Genomic DNA, 26,719 nt, shown 5'->3' with positions numbered 1-26,719 from the left:
AATAAGTAAATCATCTTGCACGCTACTCATTGGAGTTTGCTCTGTTACGGTTTCATTTGCAGCGATGTGAAGGCCAAGTCTTGACCCGAGTCGAGGTCTCGTGCTGCTTCACGCTGCCCTGCGGCTCCTCTGCTGTTTAATCAATGACGCTTCATCATCGAAACTCTTTGAATCAGACTACGAGGCGCTTCCACCTCCGCGCTGGGAATAATTGTGTCGGTCAAGTGCTGATTGACCTCCGATCACGCCTCTGGCACACAGTACGGTGGCCTGTGATGGACATTTGGACTCATTTGTACTGTACATCAGAGGGCTGGAGGATTGCTGCTCTAATAAAAAAGGTGCAATAAGAGTCGGCATTGTGCTTTTTTAAAGACCATTACTTTGTTAGACAGATTGTTGCTTCAAATGTCAACTTGTTAATCAATTAGGGATCAATAAATCAATTAACTGACAAGTAGGGATGTAACGATGCATCGTGAGTCGATTAAAAATCGATACTTTGCGTGACGACTCGCATCGGTGAAAATAAAAAGAAATCGCGATGCGTGAGAACAAAGTCTCTGGTGAGAAGTAGCTTACATTATCCCAAAAGTCACTGGTTGATTCATTTGTTCGACACCAGACGCCGCCGCCACGCACACATAGCCTACCAATTCACTCTCTTTTCTCTCTCTATCTCTCTTGTCCCTCGGTGCTACCCAACCTTTCATACACGGTTCAGTCATATTGATTTTGATTTAATTTTGACAAGCCTAGGCACCAAATGTTTATTTTGTTTGTTTTTTTCTCAGACCAATCGAGCAATGAAATTGGTTCATTTTCTTTTTTAATTGAACGACTATTTGTAAATAAGACCAGTTTTACTTGTGATAAAAGGTGATAAATGATGATGTGCAGTGTATCTGTAATGAAAGGTGAACTTTTCAGACCATCTTTCTCTTATGAATAAAAGATCATTTTATTAGGTCATAATTTGTCTGTAGCTCATTTTTGATCTAAAAAGAATCGTGAGAAAATCGTATCGTGAACAAAAAATCGTGAATCGAATCGAATCGTGAGTTGAGTGAATCGTTACATCCCTACTGACAAGTAATTCATTTAAAAAAAAGTTTAATATTTGCTGGATCCAGTTTTTTCCTTTTTCCTTGAGTCAAAGACGATTTTCACACCATTTCGATTGATCATATTGGTTTTAATTATTAAATGATGAAAATAATCAATACCCGGAGCTTTAATCTGATAAAAAATTAAAAACCCTCCAAACAGGGAAAAAGTAACCAGTGAATCTCAAGTGTGGGTTTTTATTTGCAGGTTTGCTGTTGCAAAGTTCGACCTTTCATTGCACTGATTTAAACTGCTCTGCAATAATAATGTATGTTGCATTGCATTATGGGTATCACCCCAGCCTTGGTTTACACCCCATCTAAAAAGGGTCACAATACAGACCTGGTGGATCGCCACATTTAACACAAAAACGCACAAAATCCAACTACTACAAACCAAACACCAATGGGGCAACACCTGCAACGCCGACTCACACAACTACTGTAACTGATCGACTGGAGAATAAAAACAATCCCATGAGTCATGTGGAGCAACAAACGAGTAAAAAATCTGCCTGACTGCACCTTTAATTTTCAAACAGAGCGGACAAACAATAGAAGATACTCATCGTCACCTCATCGCACTCAATGACTAATCATTTAATTGAATCTGCTGAACATCGCCGAGGTCGATCTGAGGTCAGCTGATGTTTTTACTGATGTGTTCACACATCCCGTCACATCTGTCTCAACTAGAAGGAATCTGTTTCACAAACAAAGAGCATCGGGAAAAATACATCTCCAGCTGCTGAGTGTGTGAGATAAAACACCTTGTGGATGATTATCTGGCATTAGTCCCATTGTCAGTGTGAAGAACTGACTGGGAACAAAAAAAAAACACAATTACGCAAGATTGAGACTCTGAAAAAACGTCCTCAACAACCCGGGCCCAGTTGTTCAAAGGTAATCTGATCGGATTTTGGATAATGGATTGGATCAAATCTCGAAAATGGGTTGTTCAAAACCAAAAACGGATTGTGAGATCGGATCAGATCACGTAATCCAACGTTTTCATCTGGATCAAACCCTCAGTTTGTGCTGTTCAAAACTTTTTAGTAGGATCAGGGAAACTTTGATCCAAAAAAACAGGATTATTCTGATCCCATGGAGTCAAGTGGATTCAGGAATAAAATGTGATTTAAATTAAATTCAAAACAATATCTATATCTATACATATTGATATATATTTTCCACCTAATGTTTAAACCTCAACAGTGATTAAATAAAGTTAACTTTTGAATATTCTACAACTGAAAAACTTTTCCCCAAACTGAATTTAATGAAATTTGAAGTTTGAATTTGAAACACATGGGGAAATATTCACAATTTCACTAATGTACTGTATATCTGCTTTTTATTTTTATTTTAACAGCCCAACCAGATGGAATCTGGCTGTTTAAAAGAAACAATACATACGTACACTCTGTTTTCAAATAAACACACTGTGAGTGAGCCCATGCTGCTGTTCTACCTGTTGTTTACAGACCAATCAGCCTTCAGCGTGATGCACAGTCCCATCTAGAGCGCTCATTATCCGGATTTGGTCATCTTGGAAAGTTTGGATCTGGATCAGACTGATCCAATCCTACTTTGCTTTGAACAACTGCAAATTAAGACGGATTACGTGATCCTGGATAGCACAAAAAGGGATTTCAAACCTGGATAATTTTACACCTTTTCAACAACTGGGCCCGAGATTGACATTTACTCGTCATCCAGGGATATCAAGTATCAGAGCAGGAGACAATAGCAGGTGTCTGATAGAGGCTCAGCCAGTTGGTGCCTAAACACAACTCTTAAAAAAAAAAAAAAAGAGTCTGTGTGTGTGTGTGTGTGTGTGTGTGTGTGTGTTGGGGGGGGGGATCAAGAGTCCTGTGTTCCATCAGTTTAATATCCCCAACATCGGCCGCGGCCAAGCAGACAGCGCTCGTCTGCCAAGAAAAACATATGGGATTCAGCTGAAGGGCTCCAGTTTTTCAAAAACAGTCTCTTTCAGTCTAAACTTCTTAAGGAGGTCGGTATGAACGTGCTTTCGTTTAAAAAAAAAAAAAAAAAAAAAGCTGAGGTACTGCGACGTTGAAAAAAGGTCTGGATTCAGCCAGGACACTGCCACCTTTCACCCTCGGTGTTGTTCAAAGGTGTGTTTGCTTTCAAAAATGTGAGCAAACCTTCGTCATCATTACCTGCCATTTTCATCCCCATCCTTTAAGGTGAAGAAAAAAAAAAACATCAGTTCATTTCTTGTGATTTTGCCGGGAGCGGAGGGAGTGAACGTCTTCAGTCGTTTAGAGACTATTTTTGAAAAGGGGCTTCACAGTAAATGAAACGAAATGTGCAAAACAAAATACTTCATTTCCCTCTCTTTTATATCCTCGCTGGTTCTCGTTTCTCCTGCACGTCTGAGTTACGAGTTCATAAAGCTGAATTTACAGCTTTCAAAACGAGAATCAAACATTAACAGGTCAAAAACAAACACTTGACGGATAATGAATTGAAACGACGGGGCAGCGAGAGGTGAAACGGGCTGAAACAATAATATAAAAGGATTTATTTTCGGGTCGGTCTTTTTGTGCCGCTTCAACCGGGGACAGAGCAAACATTTACAGACGACCTCTGAGGAGGTTGGCGAGGCAGAGGGAGGTGGCGTCCGCACTTTGACTTAAAAATAAGAAAAAAAAAAGCCGGTGAATGGCTCTCAATGTCCCGACGTGAAACGACAACAGAAAATGTGGGCTCTTCTAGTTTATATAGGTCATGATTAAAAATGTTTCAACACATAAATATCAATAAAAGCAGCAGCAGCAGCAGTGAACCTGAGGAGAAGGAGCTCGGAAGAAATAGCTTGGCTTTGCATATCTTGGTGTAGCCCCCCACTCCCCCCCTCCTGTACCTCAAACCATATACCAAACAGCTCTGGGGTCAGGCCTCTGCAACAAGCCTTGGCTGAGTCAACAAGGAACATTAAGAACTATTAGTGAATAAAACTCTTGTGCCCGACTCTACAGTACAGTTCGCTGCAAAGAGGAACTGGCCGACTTTTTCTTTTCCTAATCAAAAAGGATATTTTCTTTGCTTTTTTTTTTTTTTTTTTTTGCTCCCTCCCTCTCTCTCCTTCTCTCTCTCTCTCTTTCTCTCTGCAGCTCCAGATCTGTCGAGGAGCCGTGCGCGTCCAGAATGCTCTTTTAAGTCTCCGAGGCCAAAAGTTTAGGCCACTGAATTTTGTCTCTCCTCATGAATCTCAGCGTTGTGTGAGCGTTTCCTCGGGCGAGGCGAGGCGAGGCAGAGACTGGACTGGACTGAGAGAGATTTTCGGTTGAAACGTTCTTCGCCCCCCCTCCCCGAAAAAACTCTGAAAGAATCCTCCGACTGATGCATTACCCATCAGGCCTGGAGTGTGTTTACACTTGAGAGTCTCACACACGGCACAGACACAGCAGTGCTTCACCCTCTTGGCTGGCAGAGCCGATTATGCAACATGACACACATTAAGAGAGCGCCAAGTTTTACAGAGCAAGCCAGGGCGGCGAGGGTTAATACCAACAGTCAGATCTCAGGTCAGCTCTCTGTCTGTCTGTCAGAGGATCGGTCGGTCGGTCGGTGCTTCTGCCGAGGCCTGCAGTAAAACAAAACAAAAAACCAAGGAGGTTTTTGTTCCAGCTTCATGGAAACAAACGCATGAGGCTCAGGCTGCATTTCACGGCTGCTTTGAGGCATTTCCAGGCGGCTTAAGAGTTTTGTTTGTCGCGACAAAACCAAAAGCTGATACTTGTACGCAGACGTCGGTCGACAGTCGACGACGTGCTTCGTGCTCCGTGCCGCAGCAACCAGGAGGAGCCGGGTTTGATTTTCCCCCCGTCTCACATGCGACACAGATCTCATGTTCCGTAATCAACGGGGATTGGAAAAACCTGCATGCAGCTCCGAGCCACAGGGACATGTGGCACCCAATCAAACAGATCTCTGTCTGAACGCTCGAATCACAATCTGTCAGCACGGCAATGACAATAAGGAGGAATGTCATTTTCCATTTCTTTTTTTTTTTGTCCTTGTGAAAATACTTTGTTTTTTTTAACTATTAGAAAGAAACCGGCGGCTGCTGTTTTATTTATTTTTTTGCTGTGTGTTAGTTATAGATTTATTCCACTGTGGTGGTTTCCTACGGCGCTGTGCAAAGGTTTCATCATGCAATCATAGTGTACTGTACCATCAGGGAGGAATCTGATCCAATCGGTCTGTGTGGCACGACAAAGACAGTGAAGACGCATCTTCAGAGACGAGAAGAACAAAGGGGTTCTGCTGCAGGAGGGCTGGACCCCCGCCGAGCCCTGATCTCTACATCATGGAGACAGGAGATACTGAGACTGACTCCACAGCAGCACTATGGGAAGTCTTCACAGGTGCTCGGAACAACCTACAAACTTATTGTAAAACTGGGTGTACGGTTCACTGAGGAAACTGGTGCTGTTTTAAATGCATCATTGCCAATCATTTAATTAATAATAAAACCCCATTGATGTTTGTATTAAAGCTCCATACAGTATAAAGGTAGATGTTTGTGTTAAAGCTCCATACGGTATAAAGGTAGATGTTTGTGTTAAAGCTCCATACGGTATAAAGGTAGATGTTTGTGTTAAAGCTCCATACGGTATAAAGGTAGATGTTTGTGTTAAAGCTCCATACGGTATAAAGGTAGATGTTTGTGTTAAAGCTCCATACGGTGTAAAGGTAGATGTTTGTGTTAAAGCTCCATACGGTGTAAAGGTAGATGTTTGTGTTAAAGCTCCATACAGCATAAAGGTAGATGTTTGTATTAAAGCTCCATACGGTATAAAGGTAGATGTTTGTGTTAAAGCTCCATACGGTATACAGTAAGATGTTTGTGTTAAAGCTCCATACGGTATAAAGGTAGATGTTTGTATTAAAGCTCCATACAGCATAAAGGTAGATGTTTGTATTAAAGCTCCATACGGTATAAAGGTAGATGTTTGTGTTAAAGCTCCATACGGTATAAAGGTAGATGTTTGTGTTAAAGCTCCATACGGTATAAAGGTAGATGTTTGTATTAAAGCTCCATACGGTGTAAAGGTAGATGTTTGTGTTAAAGCTCCATACGGTGTAAAGGTAGATGTTTGTGTTAAAGCTCCATACAGTATAAAGGTAGATGTTTGTGTTAAAGCTCCATACAGTATAAAGGTAGATGTTTGTATTAAAGCTCCATACAGTATAAAGGTAGATGTTTGTGTTAAAGCTCCATACAGTATAACGGTAGATGTCCATGTGTAGTGTGATTATAAAGCAGCTCTAGGTTCTATATTAATACTGTGAAAGTATCAAAGCCTCAGTCCACAGAGAAATGCACACAGCCTGTATTCAGAAACTGAGCCTTAAAACCAGCCGTCAGGACTTCCTGTCACTTTGTGATGTCACAACAAAGCAGTCGCCCAAAGCCCCGCCCCCTCACCACCTGGACCCACCATCCAACCAACACTTTGCAGGATTTGATTCTTTTAAGTGTTTTATTCTGGAAATCTGCTCTATTTTTATTGGATCAGTCATTAAACAGTCAGCCAATCAGAAGAGAAGCTCAGAGCCTCCTCTCTTCTGATTGGCTGACACCGACCTGCTGCTACTAGAGCTCCAGAGAGAAGCTGAGAACTACACTGAGATGGTTTAATATACAGTATCTTCTTATGGATCTACACTTCAAAAGTGTAAATGGAGTCTTTCAAGTATTTTTTTCTTTTTTTTTAAGTTTACTGCAATTTGTTTGAAGTTGAATTATAAATATTACATTGCAAAACTTTCTCACTTTAACTTTGATTCATTTAAACATTACCGAAAACAGTATTACACAACCTTATAAAATGGGTATATTTCATCTGTATGGTAGAGTTAATGTTTAAATATTAAAAAATAAGACGGGAAAGTCAATTTTTGGCTCATTAACTCTGTTATATAACAACCTTCACACTGATGGAAATTGCCCTGAGCAATTCTTATCATTGATTTACAGCTCTGCCTATAATGGTCTAATACAACATAGGTGTAAACACTGTGCAGTATAACAAAATCTCAGCCAATTTACAAAGCTCTCTCATCCTCAAGCTGGGATTGTGAACATGTTAATGCGGAGCAGCGGGATGTTTTCAGCAACACAGTGTCTTACAATAAACAACGGCAAACAACACACATGTGGCCCGAGCCTCACGCAGCTCAGACGGTATCTGTGAGGTAAACAAAGCCTTTGTGTGGCTGAGTATAAACAGAGTATAATAGTGTGAAAGCATTACATAACAAGTCTAAAGGGTTTACAGCCACAGCAGCTCTGCGAGGCCTGAACACTGACTCATCACGGCTCCCAGTGGAAACGCTATCGAGCTGATGTTTAGCAGGTGGACGCAGCTCGCTCGGCCATCTGACTGTAGTTGAGATAGTTTAGTCTCAACCAGAGTGGAGAGAGCGTGACTAAACAGAAAAAGCGAAAAACAAGAGGAAAAGCTCCTCTTTGACAGGATTTATTCCTCCTCATACCATGCGTCCACAATTACAGACCAAATTATCAACTGTTTTTTAAGAAAACCCTCTGGTCCTCCTGTGACCTGTTGTCTTTGAATCTCTGCTGCCGTGAGAGTTTACAACAATGACAAATAAACTTCCTTATGTTATATTGTCCTTATTCATATTGCATGCAGAGAAATGACATTGTGTTTAAAAGCTGTGTTTCCAACATTTCATCACCTTTTTCTGCCTTTCATTCTGCACTCAGAGTGTGAAATTCAGCTTTCGTGTGAAAACAGAAAACACACAAGTTTTCACATTTCACTGAGCCGTTGCTGAGTCGCCTTTTAACATTTTCCCTAAAGTGGTGTCATTAAAAGTCTTTTTTTGTTTGTAACTAGGGATGTCACGATCACTTGTTTTCACAATTAATCATGGTATTAAACGCCATGATTAAATAATCATAACGATTCCTAAATACCGTTACTTTCCAAAAAAGATGATGTTGGAACCATATCGGCAGATGTGCGCCAAAATAAAGGTCAATGCTCAGATACTGGTCCGTTTAACTAACATAACATTGAATTGGTGGGAATTTAAATGTTAGCGTGTCATTTGTAATAAAAAAAAACACTAAACTAAACAAAAAACGATTAAAATAAACATAAACATTTGGTATAGATCACAATTTATGACTTGTATATTTCAAAAACTTCCCCTGGGGGATTAATAATTGGTCATATAGTAATAGATTCTTGAGATATTTTGTGTAAACAACGTGTAATTCAATTATAATTTGACTATATTTGATTTTACACATTCATAGAGTTGTGAAATTAATTAATGCATAATAATCGTGATAATCGTAGTACCTTGATTATTTCTCTGACAATAATCGTACCAAAAAATGTTAGAATCGTGACACCCCTATTTGTAACGTCCTGTGTGTCTTTGTGTCTGAGGACCGAGAGGAAAATCAATTCAAAGTTAAAATGTTTTTCAAGCCTGAAGCTCCGTCCTCCTCCTCCTCCTCCTCCTCCTCCTCCTCCTCCTCCTCCTCCTCCTCCTCCTCCTCCTCCTCCTCCTCCTCCTCCTCCTCCTCCTCCTCCTCCTCCTCATCATCATCATCATCATCATCTGCTGTGTCATGTCGAACAGCGAGAGGGAGTTACTCGTCTCAGATAAGTTTTGAAAGCGGCTCGTTAATTTCCTCAGCGGTCTTCCCAGCTTCGCTCTGTCTCTCAGGGCAACAACCCCACAGACAGTAACACATCTGCAGTGTGCGAACCATCAACTCAGTGACAAGGGAAGCCTGCGAGCCATGAGTTTACATGAGGAGAGTCATGCAGGAGGAGGAGGAGGAGGAGGATGATGATACAGCGCATACACACACTCCTGGCATGGCGAGGTCAGCTGCATTCCTTCACTGTTTGCTCTAATCCTTATTTGTAAAGAGTCGTGTGCTGGAGGCTTCGTCCACGTGAACAGCATAAAAAAAGACTGACACGACCGACCGTCCTCAGCTGAGCATCGTCCCTCCTTCTCTGTTTACGACGACCTTACTGTACTTGTAAAAAAAAACCTGAAACCTCTTCCAAACCAGACCAGGTGTGTTTCAGGGATCGAACACTGTCATTAGCTCCTGTAAACGGAAGCAAACGCCGTCACGGAGCCCATATTTCAAGAAAAAGAAACAAATAAACCTGTGAAAAATGACACTCTGAAAACACGGTCCACGTTTTAAACACGTGGGACTCGAACCTGCGTCTGTGTGTCGAGGTTTTTTGATCATCAGATTAATTAATGTCTTTATAAAAGACTCACTGAGATTAGAGACTTCAACACCGTGTCATCTGTCGTGGCCATGCAAATATCACAGATAATTCAAGGCAAACCAGTTAAAGTTTGTTTTCTTATCATCAACATTGCACCAGAGCTTTCTTTTCTTTCTCTTTTAAAGGGATAGTTCAACATTTTGGCAAATTGGGCCATTGCCATAATCCCTATAGTTTTAGGAGTAGGTTCGGTGCAAGCTATTTTTAGAATGGCGGAGCAGAGCCGCAAGCTACTCAGAGAATAACACAATGATACAAGTTGTTTTAGTGGTAAATTCATGCAAAATCGCTGATGTGCATTTTTAAGCAAGCAGTCTCTGTATTTACCTCTAAAACAACTCTGTCTGGTAACGTTGTGTTATTATCTCATAGCGTGGTGAATGTGCAGGTCTCAACTTGTCCACCAGAGCGTTGTGGAGTTGTTGGATTGTGTATTTGATGAGTTTGATGAGAGAAACCAAGAAATCCCATGAGCCTCCGTAGCGTAGCTCTGAGCAGCTTGTGGCTCTGCTCCGCTGTTCTAAAAACAGCTTGCACCGATAATTAAAGGTAACGAACCTACTGCTATGACTATAGGGATTATGGCAATGGGCCAATTTGCCAAAATGTTGAACTATCCCTTTTAAAGCTTTTCCCTCCATTAAAACTTCAGTTATCTTCACCATACTGATCTTTTACAACCCTCCGCAGAACTTTCTCAGACTGCCATACTTATCAAAAGTTACATGAAAGTGAAAATTGAATACACAATGATGTGCCAGACCTGCAGCGAGTGATTTCTTTAACCATCTGCTCAGTCAATCCGTTGATTCAGTCTGTAAAATGTCAAGAGAAATGAAAAAAATGCCTGTCACAATTTCCTGAAGTCGGTTTTATCCATCCATCCATCAAAAACCAAGACGCCTTATGGTTGCAGAGCACAAACTGCCACCTCACCTGGAGACCTCACTGCCATGAAATGAAGGCCCTGTCATAAATAATACCACCTTTAAAGGGACAACGAGGAGTTTTGGAAAAGCGAAGCGTTTTCACACTACATTTATGAGCCTCCGCGCGCACCGTACATTTCTTTGACCGGGCGCAAGACGGACTCATGTTTTCATTCATCAATAATTAAAGTCAGAGGTTCAAAGAGGTTCACATACCACCGTAGTTCCGACCATAAACGGCGATGCGGCTGCGTTATTCTCATGATTCGCAACGAAGGAAACGCTGGTCGGCTCGACCAGCACTTCCGCCACCACTAATAATAACAAAATAACGATAGAGACAGAACGATATATTTATCGAAAATGGGCCCATTAACAAGTGTGGGTAGCGGAGATTCATCCACATTAACGTGAGACTTTTTTATAACCGAATAGAAACTCCTCGTTGTCCCTTTAAGGCAATGTGGTGCCATATGAGGCCTATCAAAACTTTAAATTGATCTCAAGAAACTCAAGAAAGTCTCAAAAAATCATCATGCACTCTTATTATAAAAGAAAAATAACACTCCTGCACAGTCGATCACATGCATCCTGATCATTTTCCACTTTCACTCAGAGTTTCAGTCCTGTCACATTCACAAATTCATCTCTGAAGTCCCACTCCTATGAAAATTTAAATTTCCCATTTGTGATATTAAAAAAAAAAAAAAAACCCCAGCAGGATATGTAGCTTAAAACAAGCCATGACTAACTGCAGTGAACATGAGGAAGCGGTGGCCTAATGGGCCGTCAGATCAGATCTGTCTCTTCCACTTTGCCGTGCACCAGGTTTGAACGTGGCCTCGGCTGCGACCCTGACACATCCATTTCTGCTCGACACATTAAAGAGGCAGGAAACAGAGCTCAGTGCTGATGTGTTTCATCAGGTTTTATCAAGAACACCCCCCACCCCTCCTCACCCCTCCCTCCCTCTCTCTCCCTTGTTTCTCCTCATGCAACACGAAGGCAGCTCCCACACAGGTCAGCACAGATCGGCCTGCATGGCTTCACCCCCACATACACTGCTGCTGCTGCTGCTGCTGCTGCTGCTGCTGGAGTAGTAGTATCTGCCTCATAAGCATTCAGCAGCGGTGGAGCAGCCTGCTGCAGTAAAGACTTCCAGACAGCAGCCTGGCTATAATTAAGAAACAGTAAAACACACACCTAGCCGGGGCCAGGGCTACCACTTTGAGATCAAAGAGCACTGGCCCTCAACGACAGGCTTTTTCATCAGCAACCACCGGTTTGCTGCAGCGTTTGATGTCGAGTTACGCAGTCCAGCATGCTTTGCATTTAAGCTGCAAACAACACAAACAAAACGCTGACCACGCTGAACGTTACAGCAGCCAGAAGACCCAACGCTGAAGTTAATGTAATTGGCACATTGAAGGGTCGGCTAATGTCAATTTGGGTTTTACTGATTCTCAGCCTAAAACGACCTTTTTTTAATCCAAATTTTCTGGTATCTATGATTTTCTAGTTTTTATGTCTCATTTCAATTTTTAATTCAGCTGAAAGTTGGATTATTTTAAGGCTTCTGTGTTTTATCATTCTACATTTCCTGTTTCCTGCTTTTAAAAGCCAATGTTTACAATAATTTAAGAGCGCTACTGATGCTGACAGCTCAGAAAGTACTTCCAGCAGAAGACAGTGAAATGGCCAGAGTCTCTTTTAAGTTGCTGCCAGAAGCCAGACTTTATCTAAATCTTTGTTATCAGTTATGTTTTAGTCTAAATATTACATTTCTTTCCTTTAAAATCAAACCATCCTTTGAGAAGAAGAAAGTTCTATAAAAAAGACATTTATCGACATCTCCTCCTGTCGTGTCCCATCACATGTTAAATATGTTGTTTCCTGCTGTGTCAGAGCGCCAATCGTTGCAATTTACAGCAAATGAAAACTTCTTACATGGTGACAGAACAGAAAATGTCTCCAGTCACAGAAAGTGACAAGAAAATTTGGAGTCTGAGCAGAACTGAGCTGCAGGAAAAGTGCCTGTGCTCATTTCAAATCAGTTAAAGAAACGAGGGAACGGTCAGATTCATTTGTTTTGAGGCATCGGCATTATTATTATTATGAAGAGAATCGGATTTTGCCTTAGGTTTTCACTAATTTCCATCCCAGAATCACAATATTTCTCAGCTTTCTGATGGTTTTAGGACATTTCAGTGCTTTATTTTTTGTCCCTTTTCTGCATTCTCCTGCTGCAGTTTGCAGTGAGTGATGTTGACAGCTCAGAAAGTGAATCTGGTATAAGAGAAAGTGAAGAGAAGAAACGAAGGGGGGAAAAGGAACAAATGAGCTTATGATGACAGTGCATAACCGAGTCCCTTAACACCATTAGGTATTTTGGGTGTAAGAAAATCCAGATTTCAATTCACTATTTCCTATCGTGTCTATTTCTGCTTCCACGTTCCTACGGAGACCGTCCAGCAGCAGCAGCCGTCTCAGATCATCCCTCCGCTGGGCAAAAAGCTGACTGACCTGTGATGGCCGCTGGCGTCTTCAAAGTGACATCCTGCCACAACACTATTTACAAAGCAGGACTCTCACATCCTGTGTGGCCCCCCACCCTCTATCCCTCCCTCCACCCCCCGCCCCCTTTCTCTCAGGCCTGAATCTCCTGCGAGGTCCAACTATAAATGTCTCAGAGAAGAAAAGACTTGGAGAGGCCGAGTCCGTCCAAGTGATGAACTGCTTCCTCCTCCTCCAATCAGAGGAAGTGGCTGAATCCTGCAGCGCATGGTCCCGACCTACAGCTCTGACTGGCATTATCTTTGTTTATGGACATGTGCTTGGCATTTGCTATTGTTTTATTTTTAGACACACTACAGTTGTTCTCTTCAGAGAGAACGAGGCAGACTAGTTGTTTTCATATTGTACATTCTGCCCCTGTTCTGTCAGCAACATAAAATATTCATTTTCAAGTCAAACGGAAATTAAAATGTAGCTCTGGGAAGAAATCAATCTATATCACCTTGGTGTTTGTTTGGATGTGTGCGCTTGGATATTCATGTTCTGTTAGGGGAACTGGAAATTCAATTTGTGTTAAATTGTTACTGTTATTTACTCATCAAGACCCATGATGATATAGAGAAGTCTGGATGATACAAATGTTTAGAGGGAAAATGTTTTAATTTTGCAGGAATACAAGACATGTCTTAGTGGTCAGGACTGGTTTCATTGGTCAATTGTGTTCTCATTGGTCGGAACTGGTCTCAATGGCTAGGACTGGTCTCATTGGTTAAAACTGGTCTTAGTGGTCAAGATTGGTCTCACTGGTCAGATGTAGTCTCATTGGTCAGAAATGGTCAGAATTGGTCTTAGAGGTCTGAACTGGTCTCATTGGTATGGACTGTTCTCAATGGTATGATGTACCTAATTGGTCAGAACTGGTCTCAGTGGCTAGGACTGGTCTCATTGGTCAGTGTGGTCAGGACTGGTCTCACTGGTCAAAACGGGTCTTAGTGGTCCGGACTGGTCTCATTGGTCAGAACTGGTCTTAGAGGTCAGAACTGGTCTCAATGGCTAGGACTGGTCTCATTGGTTAAAACAGTTCTTAGAGGTCAAGATTAGTCTGACTGGTCAGATGTAGTCTCATTGGTCAGAAATGGTCAGAATTGGTCTTATTGGTCAGAACTGGTCTCAGTGGCTAGGACTGGTATCATTGGTTAAAACTGGTCTTATTGGTCAGAACTGGTCTCAGTGGTCAGAACTGGTCTCACTGGTACTGTATGGACTGCTCTTATTGGTATGATGTAATTGGTCCAGTCAGAACTGGTCTCAGTGGCTAGGACTGCTCTCATTGGTCAGTGTGGTCAGGACCGATTTCATCAGTTAAAACTGGTCTTAGTGGTCCGGATTGGTCTCACTGGTCAGATTTGGTCTCATTGGTCAGAAATGGTCAGAACTGGTCTTAGTGGTCCGGATTGGTCTCATTGGTGTAACTGGTCCAGACTGGTCTCATTGGTTAGAACTGGTTTCATTGGTCAAGTGTGTTCTCATTGGTCAGAACTGGTCTTAGTGGTCAGGACTGGTCTCAGTGGTGTAACTGGTCCAGACTGGTCTCATTGGTCAGTGTGGTCGGGTGCGGTCTCACTGCTCAGTCACAATAATGAATGAACTGACAATAAGAAATCTAACACTGCACCATTGTAACAGAAATACACCGAGGTGCATGTGCTGCTGTCGTTTAGAGATAATCAGAGACGACACTGCAATTGGTTTGTTGGATCATTTTGAATTCAATGTCTTTGGTTCAGTTTCTTGAACAAAACAGGTCATGTGAAGACATCCCTGTGCTTTGGGGAACATTTTAGCGATCAATGATTAATAAAGAAAGTAATAACAGTACGATTGATTAAAAAGAAAAAAGAAAAAGAAAAGACACTCAGTTTAATTGCAGCTCTAAATGCTGGTTGGACTTCTGGGTCTTCTAGCTCAACATGAGGTCACCTCTGAAGACGACCTGTTTACTGAGTGTCTGTTCCATGAGTCTCCAGAGACAGGAAAACGCTCTTTTGCCATTTCAGTCTCGTCTCATTTAGACTGACGCCACTGTCATTATTCCTGCCTCGCTCTGAAACTGCTTCCTTCAGCCTCACTGAATGTTTTTCATAGGCCAGAATGAGTGTTTTCAAATCTGTTTCAACGTTAGATGGAAAAGTTACTTTGTTATTGCCAGGCATATTTTACCATTAAGAACCTCAAGAGCACAGTATTTTTTAACAGTATTTATCAAAAACAGACTTTAAAAGGTGCATTTGCTGTAGCTCTTATTATCTGGAATTGAAATACTTAAATCCTTTCACTTTCTCCTTTCAGTTTCCCGTTCGTATGACTTTGACCTTCATCTGCTGAGAAGTGTTGTGTGTTGTTCCTCTGACGTCACATAACGGTTGACTCGAGTTTCATGCTAAACCCATAACAGGACCTGTCAGGTTTCTTCTTGTAAGTCAACATGTTGAAGTTTTCCTGAGAAGACAGGTCATATTACATGAAAACCCCCCTCCCACCAGGTCGGTATCACACACACTGACTCGCCTCATTTTTTTCTGCTGGCCAGCAAAACTGTCAAAACCTCCCACGCACACCCCTGCCTGTGAGAATCTCTACCCGTATGTACTGCTGCCCCTGTTACAGCTGTTTTAACATGGTGAGAATAAAGTGAATCCCTGCAGAGCAGCTCCTGGCCTCCAGCTGAGAGTCAACTCCTGAGGGGACCCACACACTGATTTTCAAAAGCGAATACTGATTGCCACGCTCTGACATAAATGAAGGTTTTCTTCACTTTTACCATATCCATGACTCACTATTTTCAATGGTCCTCAGGTGAGAGGCGGTCTATTCATACTGTATAGCAGCACCGGTCCAACCTTAAACTCTAATAGTCTAATTGAAGTCCAAGGCTCACTGAGGTACAATAGACTCATGAAGGTGGTATATAATTAAAAAAAGTGGCTTTTCTGTTTTCTATTCCTTCACAAAAGTCCCACTAATTAACCTTCCTCTTGAGTTAGCGTGACCCGTTTTTAGGTTTTTAATGCATAAAAGTATCACATAAATTTGATTATTGCATCAAGGCTTTTTGACTTTGTCAGGAACTTATATTTAAAAAATAAAAATAAAAAGTGTGTTTTACAGCTGATTTAGTAAGACTGATTTAAGACTGATTGGTCAAAATCGACCCCAACACAAGAGATAGCTCTGTTAGCAGAAAGCTAACAATAGGAAGGTGAAACTAAAGCCAAGGGGTATACTGACACCAAAAATATTAAAACCAATATTTCCATGGTTAAGGAGGTCTAACAATGTAACCAAGAGATGAAAAACAAATTGGATGAAAAAAAATGTTTTTAGTGTTTTCTAAAGCTGATTTAAGACACGGATCAAAACTGACCCTAACACCAGAGATGGTAGCAGAAAGCTAACACAAGACAAAGGTTAATGTACGTCATAAAGATAAGGAGCGTCAGTTATGCACGGACACTTAACGCTAACATACTCACAATGACAATGGAAATATTTTGATGATCTGCAGGTACAGTGCTGACATTCACCATCTTAGTGGAGCACGGTGTAAGTAACTACAGCCCCTCTTCCATTGGCCAAAACGCCAGGCCAATCACTTATCACCTAACCAGGCAAGCCAAAACTACAATCACCATTCACACCCTTTAAAAACAAACATCCTATTTATCTGCTGCACCAATGATCAGGAGTCTTGGTGAACAAATTTTGTTCCTTTCTCCATCACCTTAGCAGGTCACTGTCAAACCAGAAACACCACAGCTACACTGCGCTCCAGGATGAAAGAGTGAACTGCAGCCCAGAAATAAGTTTCAAAAACACACATTCACCAACTGATCTATCTCAACTAAACCGAGCATCAATTTTTTACCAGTCAACAGCACCTACACCTTCTTATTGTGGTATAATTATAGAGAGGACTGGTCATACATTCAGTTTTTGTTTGGTCCAAAAGTCGTAGTAAAAGAAAAGCTGGACAAAATATTAGACAAACTGAAAACTGCCAAGTTTTAGGGCCAACTATAGATGTAATCCACTGGGTAAGTGATGGATTTGGAGCACTAGTGATACAACATAAGGAGTCCCAAGATCAAACCAAAGTCAGTCCATCCAGATATTTTAATCTGGACCAAGTGACAGATGAAATCTTCATTCCAAACGCTCTGCTACTCTGCTACTCTGCTAATGTGGCTGAAAAGATCTAAAATAGCCAAACTGCTGCATCGGGTGATACAATCTTAAATGCTGTTGGGAAGAGTAGTTTAGTCTGAAATGACTCTGTGGATGCATTTTTGATTTCTGACATCATGTTGGGCACACGCCTCCGAGCCGAGAGGAGTCAACTCTTCTGTTTATAAGCTGCAATGGGGCTTTTACTCTGACACAAATTAGTCAGTCCGTTCCCCCGGAGATTAAATTCTCTAAGAAGATGAAGACATGAGATGACTCTTACTTTTTTATTACCAGTTCTCGACCTCTGGGGGAAACAAACGCACTGCACTTCAAGAGAAATTCAGAGCAGGAGCAGCCCACCTGTTTCCTCTTAAGGAATAAAGTACACTTAGGCAATATCTGACCGCAGCTACACACAGGGCTTATTAACAGGATGAATTCACTGTTGGTTCAGTTTCCGCAGCAGAACCGCTGTCATAATAAAAGGATGAAATAACACCAGCGTCATTATTGCGTTTAGACTTCTTAACATGGTGACTATCAGGAGTGAAAGTTACGGTCCGTCCTTTGTGTTGCATTTTAAAAGTCTGCAACATTTCTGCACCTAAGAACTTCATTTAAAGGACTTTAGGTTCTGGCTAACTAAGACTTCCTTGGATGTAGAGATGTTTCGCTGGCTTACTCTAGGATATTTTGGCCCAGGTCATTTCTCAATTACTGTTCAAGTGTTTTACGAGGGGTGATGGGGAGGATAGGACTGCAGACTTTTTGTGGAGCACAAAGGAGACTCGTGTTTTATGTTGGGAAGAGGTTGGAGGGAAAATCCGTCGGGTTTGTTGCCGCAATGCATGGCCACTCACCCGTGACAAACCTCTGCACAAAAAGCTATTCCGTCTGCCCGCCTGAAGAATATCTCCGGGAACAATGTGCTGTAAAAATGCCGAGTGCTGACGTAAATAAAGGCTAAAACTTAGGAGTTACGGACATCTAAAATCCCTTAGTGTCACTTGATAAGGTCACGGCACTTTTGTAATGAAAAGACAAGGGGGTGAGGGGGGCGGGGGAGAGTGGAGCTTTATGGCGGAGGAGGACTTACCAGCCCGTCACAGTTGTTAATAGCAACCGAGGCCCCGGGGACGTCTGAGATATCGCCGATGAAGGTGCAATCCGTCTTCAGCAGCTCGCGTCGCAGTATCCTCTCCGTCCCGTTGCCGGGTTCGGTCTGGTTGGCGCCCAAGGCGACGACGGCCTCGACGACTCCGGCGCTGTCGCTGACGTTCTCGAAGCCTTGAACCTCGTCGTGCCACTCCACCATCGCGCCGGGGGCCACAAGCCTGTTGTTGGGGCGCAGGCGGAGGTGGAACTCCTTCCCGAAGGCGGTGATGTTGAAGAAAAGCTTCTGTTCGCCCTCGCTGGACGAAAACACCTCCCTCTTGACGCGCTGCTTGTGCGTGGCCGAGAGCAGGTGCGACAGGTAGTGTCCGTGAGAGTCGGTGCTGAAGGGCGTGACCAGGCCATACTCCTTCAGACGGCTCCTCAACTGGTCTGTAAAAAAACAAAAAACACAACACAATGACAGCGAGGCATTAATTTAATCTCAAGGCAGCAGGAAGCACAGAAAGAATAACAAATGTCCATGTGATGTGAAGAGAAAAACATCCCACTGAAATCTGTGGCTCTCCAAGATACAAAATGAAACTTTTGGCTCGACATAATTCCAGAGTCGTCGGGCCAGGACGCTCTCATCTACTTCCACATCTGGGCTCATTCCAGCTGTTATCCACCAGTGCTGACTGACAACCCAGAGATTTTCTATGTGCATGCGCCAGAACTGGCCCAGATGCAGAAGTAGTATCTGACAATCATCCTGTATATGGGTCAGGTCTGGGCCACGGTTCGTTTTGCTATCTGAGCCCTGCAGAGTGGCGCTTTTTAACTTAATTTTGCCAAATTAATTACAATGAATTAATCATGTAGGCTATTGATTCACTCTCTATAATCTAATTCATTAACGAGCAAATCAATTTGAGTACTGCCTCAGGTTTTGCACTGGTTCTTGGTGGCACTTGCCTGTTTTGTCTGTGTTTCTTTGCTAGAGATGCTATGCTATTCCATTGATCTTTTTAATGAGATCCCTGTGATGTTTTGAAGCTATCGTCGCTCTAAGTACGGCCTTGCTCTATATTACAGGTGCACACACACAAGCAGAAGTTCAGTTCAAGAGACATCCAAGAGACTCTAATGTGTCTTCTAAACCATGCTGCTTCTTAGATCTGTTAATGTAACTACAGAGTGAAGAGTTGAGTGTGGAGTGTGTAGGAGTTCCTCATAAGCTGTTACTGCCTTTTACATGTCCAAAGCAAATACTTTGCACAAAAAAATATGCATCCCCATACTGGATGGTAGTCATTATCAACCCTCAGACCTGTGTTCACTGGCAAATTTGCGGTCTAGTCGATTTTACAAAGAAAATCCATGGACACAGTGTAAGGGAAATTTCCACCCAAGCTTGGTTTGCTTTTCAAAATGTGTGGAATGGCAGACACTTAAAAAAAATGTCTTGGTTGGTTTTGGTTGGAAAAAACAAATCCAACATGAATATTGAAACCATGTCATTATATTATAGAAGACTTTCAAACAGGTGTCAATGGTGAAACTAAAATTACACGTTTTAGGAAATTACATGCTTTAAAAATCACAGTGTGTATGCTCTGTGCATGTGATGAAAACACACATTTGACAAGACACACTGATAAAATGAAAAGGCTGAACTTTGAGGGATGGAAGCAGCTCGATCACACTGACTTCAGCAGATCAAGAGGATACAATGCTCCTCTGTCAACACTACACAGCCAAGGCAAACTGCCGGCACGTGTCTGGTACTGAACATGCAAAAAAAAATCAAACGCCCTTTTTTTTGGGTCCGACAGAGCAAATACCTCACAGTTACATCATGTTAACCTTACTCCCTCCACAAACATGAATGACACAGAGTCAGTTGTTTGATACCGATATGTGAAAAGGTTGTGCAACACGTGCAGGGCTGATGTAAGTTTAGATAAGGGTTTTACATATTTCCCCTCCAGTTTGCTTTTTGTGAGAAAGCCAGTGTGACAAATCTTTACGGGATGAAGAAGTTATAGAGCCATGGGTCAAAGAGAAGCCAAGAATTAGCTCAGTTCATTAGTGTGCATTTGCAAGAGCAAGGTTTCACTGCTTAATCCTCAGGAGGCCCAGCTTTAATCTCAAGGGCCATTTCCCTGACATCCAGACTTAGGGTTTTCTAAATGCCCAAGAAAACCTAGACTCAAATCTTACTTCTTTATAATATGTATGACGAAACGTGCGCTCATCAAAGGTTCATTTGGGGAAAATCACTGATAAATAATTAAAAGAAGTTAATTATCTAATCCTTCAAACACATTCTCATGGCTGCTATTTTTCAGCAATAGCCATTTAGCCTTTACATTTAGTAGTAATGACCCCTCTAAACACTTTTTAATAATTGCATTTAAGGGATTCACAGAAAATCAGTGGATCTAATTCAAATTCACAGCAGCTCATTGACAACAGCACCTTGTTCACAGGTACATTACATACAGCTGCTGCTTCATGAGTAAAGTGCTGAACTAGCAGAGTACATAGTGGATTTTATAGTTAAGCAGCCACCGGAGACCCAATGGTTTTATCTTTGTGGTGGCCCCTACTAAACAGGAAAACTTTTAATTTCAGGTCACAACCTCCAACTCTTTAGGAAGCTTCCTCTGTGTCAAGAAATCCAATTATTTCACTGACTGCTTCATTAAAGCAGCAGAAGAAGTTTGTTTGGCTGCTCTGTCATCACCTTCTGTGTTTATGGACTGAAAAACTGTTGCTTATTCACACATTTAGTGCTTTTGCAGCAACTTTATCAATGATCTAGGCTACAGTATATCATTGTATCTGGTCACAAGATGAACGTTAAGTCCAGTATAGGCTCTGTTTTTGGTCTCCACAAACACCTGAGGGAAATATTTGGCTTTTTTTTAGCTGCTAAATGCTCCAATGTGTTCACTACGTAGCTGAGAGGAACCTACAGATGGATTCATCAAGTGACACTTTTCAAATTGTCATTTGATATATTGATAATATAAGAAATATGAATTATAGAGATGCAACACTAAACGACTCACAAACACCCAACCATCGGAAAATTTCGGTTCATAGCTACCTCCTGATTGGTACTTTTCCAAACTCGGTTCCACCCACTTCAACTTCCAGTGGAAAAAAAAAAGCACAGAATTGAGCAATATAACGTTGTGTTCATGTAGGACCTCATTGCTCAGGGCAAGAAGCTGATTGAAAAAACGTGTTTACAAGGCCTTTAAATTCTTTTATGATCCACTAATGCATAAAGGTTTAGTCCAGCTCGAGCTAATGAAATGGCATTACAGCAAATTTATAGAAACCGTTCTGCCTGAAATTCATCTGCAGTGATGTTTTTGCTGAACGCTGAGGTTATGAAACATGAAACGTTTTAAAGGAACATTTATTTTGAACAGGTCTTAATTTCCAGTGCCTTAGATTTACTACCCTGAGCTGCAAATATTGAACCATGGACTGGAATCTGTTTATTTTGAGTAGGAAAAAAGCACAGGCTTACTCTCCATCAGTACAATCAGTCTCTGCAGCTACTATACATGTCTTGAATTGACTATGAGTCTGTAGCTATTCTTTAAAAGAGCCACAGTTCTGATAGAAAGATGAAATACACTGAGTGAATAGAGAGCCCAGACAGCACTTATGCTCTGTCTATTAGATACTAAAGGTCGTCCACTCCAATGCCCACTGGCATACATCCTTCACTGTCACACAAAAAGGCTTCTGTCAATGTCATTTCACAATACACCCACAGTGTGTCTATTCAAAACGATGAATTCTGTCAAAGTGGAAAAGACTTTGCTTGATTTATGGAGAATTATTATCTAAAACCAGTTGAAACTAATATCATCTCTGATGAAACACTAAATATAATTTGTAGAAGCTTATGCTGCTTATTAATGGTAAATATTGGATGTTCTAACCTTAGAACAATTCAGTATAACTATGGATATGATTGTTAGCAAGCAAGCTGGCACATGTGCATGGTGAAATCCTTTTATTTCTTAATCAAAATTTTAAGATCTGAAAAAAGTGGAATGCTTCATAAACTTGAGGTTATTGATAGATTAAAGGCTGCAACTGTAGACCATTTCTGGTCCATGACCTTCCAAAAACACACAAGCTGTGCATTCAGCCTTGTCTGACCACACTTCAGCAGAGCCAAGTTTGTGGACTGCTTTTGCAGAGCTCGTGTCCAGACAAAGACCAAAAGTAAAACTGGCATCCCTTACTACGCCGGTCTATTTTTTGCTCCCGTGAGAGGAGAGATTACTCTCTCTGCCCCTTGCTGTGATGGATTTCTCCATTTGCATGATTGTTGAACATTGGTGCAAAATGGCAGCTCCCCAAAGACACACTTGTTCTTTGATTGTGAGGGTCTGACACCAGACCCTGACATTTATTGTAGAGGTTTGAAATCTCTTCAATGGCTTATGCTCTCAACCTGCAAAAACACATCTCAGTGTTACATCTCAATGGCCACTTGTCCAGGGCAAGAGCGACGTGCCATATGAGCCCAGAAGTGCCAAGTACACCAAGATGGGCTGTTTGAAAGCTTTAAATCATCAATGGACCTTTTTTTTCCTAGTTGCTGTATTTACAGAGACAGCACCTACAGTACTGAGCACAAAAAGAAAAACTGCCTTTGTCGTCCTCATGAATGATGACAACTTGGTGCTTAAAGATAAAGACAAGTGAGGAAATTCCCAGGTCACCAGATTCCTAACCTATGGAACAACGAAACTGACTTACGCCCCAACCATCCACCTTCAAAACACCAAATGAATCATTTGAGTGGATAGTGTTCATCTTCAAGTAGACTACCTGAGACACACATCTAGCAGTAACAAAAACCGGCCAAATTTGTGAACTTGCAAACACCACAGAGACAATAACCAACACCAACATGACTGTAGTAACATAAATGAGATGGTGTTCCAGACAGATAACTCAAAGGAGGGTCAGTGAGATGCAATGATACAAATGATGAAGCCTTTTGAGGGCTTTTTGAGGGGGAAAGGCTTGAGATCAGCTGGCACCTGACAAACACCTTGCTTGGAGGACCATGAGGCCTTAAGAGCCCTGATACACACAACTATCCACAAACAACTTGTGCAACCAACGACTGAGTGATGCCTCAACTAAAACTGAAAACCGATGGACTTGAACAAACCACAAAGACTTCAGCCGACGATCATCTAGCCTCTGGGATGGATAAAGGTGTTGCAAGGGGTGAAAAAACAGACTGTATTTCTAACCTTAAACTGTTTTCACACATGCCTATACTCTCACACCTCTACACACCTGGCCAGTCGTCGCATAAAACCTCCATGACTCCTGAACTGATGCTGATTCCACAGATGGAAGTGGTTTCAGGTGCAAGAACATTTTTTATACCCGCACCAGACCTCTCAGAGCCTTTTTTCCCCCAGATTCTCTATTATGATGTAACAGCGGAGTTTTATTAACAACCATTGGGGTACCAGCACTGTCCTGTCAAGATACGGCAGAAAAGCTCAAGAAATCCTGATAATTAAATTAATTCATACCAGAGGAGAAGACCAACCTGATGAATGCAACAGGTTCTCTACAGACCTACACTGTTTAGTCTGGTTGAATCCGACTCTGGCTCCTTTTCCCCCTCCTTTGGTGCAATTCGTTAGGTCAGAATAAAACAATCAAGCCGTTGGGTGCGGTCCCAGTCCGGTCACAAACTAATCCTGTAGCAGTTTGTTTGTGGTAGGAACATGATCCCATGTCGATGTGACCTAACGACAAGGCAAACTCAGCAAGTTGGACTTGGTCTGCGCCTTCAGCCAGATGCACTTTGCAAACTGTGGATGAGAAAAATCAACAAGTGCTTCTAGGGAGCTATTAGCCAGGGAATGAATCAGGGTCTGACTTGGACTAGAGACAAAGTTTGCTGCTGGATATTTGGGTCTGTCCACGCATCATTTTGTGTCTGAAACTGAACAACAGAAAATGCAACAACCTCATCCACTGATTCAAACCAAAATGTATTTTCTAAATGCCACTAAAGAAGCAATACAAATTGTGACTTTAACTTGTGGCAGAAGGTGAAATATGAATAGAAACCACACTACAGTAAATTGGCGAAGTGGTTGCTTTACAAGGCTGATAATGGCCGAGTGGAGGCTACGCGGGCGATGGGCGACCACAAACGCTCAACTAGCGCCCAACGGTGCCTGACTGCCAACTGTCATGTTGCTGTGTGAGGGCCCTTGAGGTGTTCAGAAGATAACAGCGGGTGTAAAAGGATCCTACGTGGACACTGTTGCAGCTCACTTGTTTCTTAACCTCAGAATGAATAACAGATGTGCAGGATTTAGAAGTGGAATTTTCTTTCCTGTATAACAAAGCCCTTGAAGCAGTTTGCTCATGTAATATAAGTGTGCATGTGTGTGTGTGTGTGTGTGTGTGTGTGTGTGTGTGTTGGGGGAATAGCGGGGTGGTAGAGGAGGGTATGAAGGGGAGGGTGTAGCTATTACAGAGCTCCTCACACACATACACATACCCACACACACTCAACTCAAACTCCCCTCCCACTTTGATCTCAGTGCACCGAGTTGTCCTCCTGAGTTTTCTCGGAGGAAACTCTCCTGTGCCCCTTTTTTTCCTCGCGACTTCCTTCTAATTATTAAGAAATGAGCAGGACTTACCCTCTCTATCTACTTCACCAGCCTGCAAGAGAAGAGAAAGCTCGTTAAAAGCCGTTTTACGCCACTGGGGGGGGAAAAGGAAACAAAAACAAAATCATGATCTGAGAAGCTGAGATGTTCCAAGCAGCAGCAGCAGCAACAGCAGCAACACTACCGCCCTGCAGCAGCCACTTTACTGTAGGGCCGAGCTGCTTGTAAAACTGCTTTAAAACAAAAATGCCTCTATTTCACATGTGTTATGTAACAGGCTAAACTCATGCGTGTGCAGTGTCAACATGTAAATCACAGAGGAGGCAGTGTGCTGTGCAGGCAGCAGCGGAGAGAGAGACTCTCCTCTCCTCTCCTCTCGCCGCCCGCGGCTGCAGCGCTTTAATAATTCATATTAACAGACTGGATGATGTTAGCGCTGTTAGACACTTACCTTGTCGGCTGAAGTCAATACAAATCCTAGGAGCAGTAACGCTAGTGACAGGACAGCCATCACGAGTCTTAAATCGGAAAAGAAAAAACTTTATCCCAACGTCAAATTTTAAAAATTAAAGTGAGAGAGAAAAAAAAAGAAAAAGTACAAAAAAACTCTTTGCGCAAGCGTGACCCGGCTCATTCAAAAAAGAAAAGAAAAAAACCCTATCAGAGTGGATGCGCAGCTGCCTCTGTTTCAGGTTAAACGTTTCAAAAAGTCATATAAAGTAGTTAAAGTTTCATTAAAAGAAAGAGTGAGGCGAGTTACGACACTTTTGTCAGTCAGTCAGTCAGTGTTTTCAATTTTTTTTTCGTTTTCTTTTTCTGTTTTTAATCTGTTGACTGAAGTTTTCTAGAAAGTTTCTGGTGGAGTTAGTAGGACATCCCCTCTGCCGCCGGCCGGACAGAGCTGCAGTGTGAAGCTCTCGCGACCTGGCACTTGGCTCCTCGAGCTAATAAACGGCAAGACCAGCCCTGCGTGACGTCACCCGGCCCTCTCCTCCAGCCCCAACACATGGTGGGACAGAGGAGGAGGAGGAGGAGGAGGAGGATCACAACTCCCCAAACTTAATCCCAGGACAAAACATTTCTATATCAATATGGAAAAAGACAATAATCATGTCTGTTCTCATTGAACACATGAAGGGACAGAGGAGGAGGAGGGAGGAGAAAGAGGAGGGGGAGGAAGATCCCACCTCCCTAAACTCATCTCAGGACACCACAGGATGAGAAAAGCTGCTCATTATATAAGAAATACCCACATATCTCTATATCAATACCAAAAGACAACAATTACTCAGGTCTATGTCCTTAAATACAGACATGATGAGGAGGAGGAGGAAGAGGAGGAAGATTGTCTGCTGAGGCTGAACGGTAAACGTATAAATAACATATTTATGGAGCAGAATTGAAAACAATAGTAACATAACAACCTGAACTCACTGTGACACAATGGGACATGTCAGTTTAATAGAAGGTGCTCAACATTAACCATAAATACCTGTATAAAATAACTCTATGTTACTGTAACTCATGGTAACTTTGTCTATGAGGTTTCAAACAAACACATGAAAGTCAGTAAGAGGTCTCAATTTGTTTCACGTGTGAGATGTAATATTACATTTGTGTGGTAGTTGCACATTTATCCATCTTTATATTTGAGAATAATAAGTTTGTGTGTGAACGTTTTGTAAAATCTCATGTTATTACATCATCAAGTTATTTGAGAAACATATTGTACCGGTATTCATGTATGTATTTACTATTTATGTAAAATATTATTGTAATTTGCATTTATATGCATGTTTTAACATGGACTCCATAGAGTA

At 41.9% G+C, this 26,719-nt stretch overlaps 1 protein-coding gene across 1 annotated transcript in view; it reads right to left on the bottom strand.

Moving 5' to 3' along the window:
* adamts3 (ADAM metallopeptidase with thrombospondin type 1 motif, 3) overlaps positions 1-25,413 on the bottom strand; it is a gene marked incomplete at its 3' end in the record, with an annotated part of 186,279 nt that extends 160,866 nt beyond the window's left edge. The window contains exons 1-3 of the mRNA XM_083978186.1: positions 25,351-25,413; positions 24,930-24,951; positions 18,206-18,654 (exon numbers count right to left, since the gene is read on the bottom strand). Coding sequence (XP_083834312.1) covers positions 18,206-18,654; positions 24,930-24,951; positions 25,351-25,410 — 531 coding nt within the window. The 5' untranslated portion in view covers positions 25,411-25,413. The remainder of the gene's footprint in view (positions 1-18,205; positions 18,655-24,929; positions 24,952-25,350) is intronic.
* Positions 25,414-26,719: the final 1,306 nt, after the last annotated feature.

Source organism: Trachurus trachurus, assembly GCF_905171665.1.
Source record: "Trachurus trachurus genome assembly, chromosome: 9".
Lineage (NCBI taxonomy): Eukaryota > Metazoa > Chordata > Actinopteri > Carangiformes > Carangidae > Trachurus > Trachurus trachurus.
This window is presented reverse-complemented; position numbering and strand designations above follow the sequence as displayed.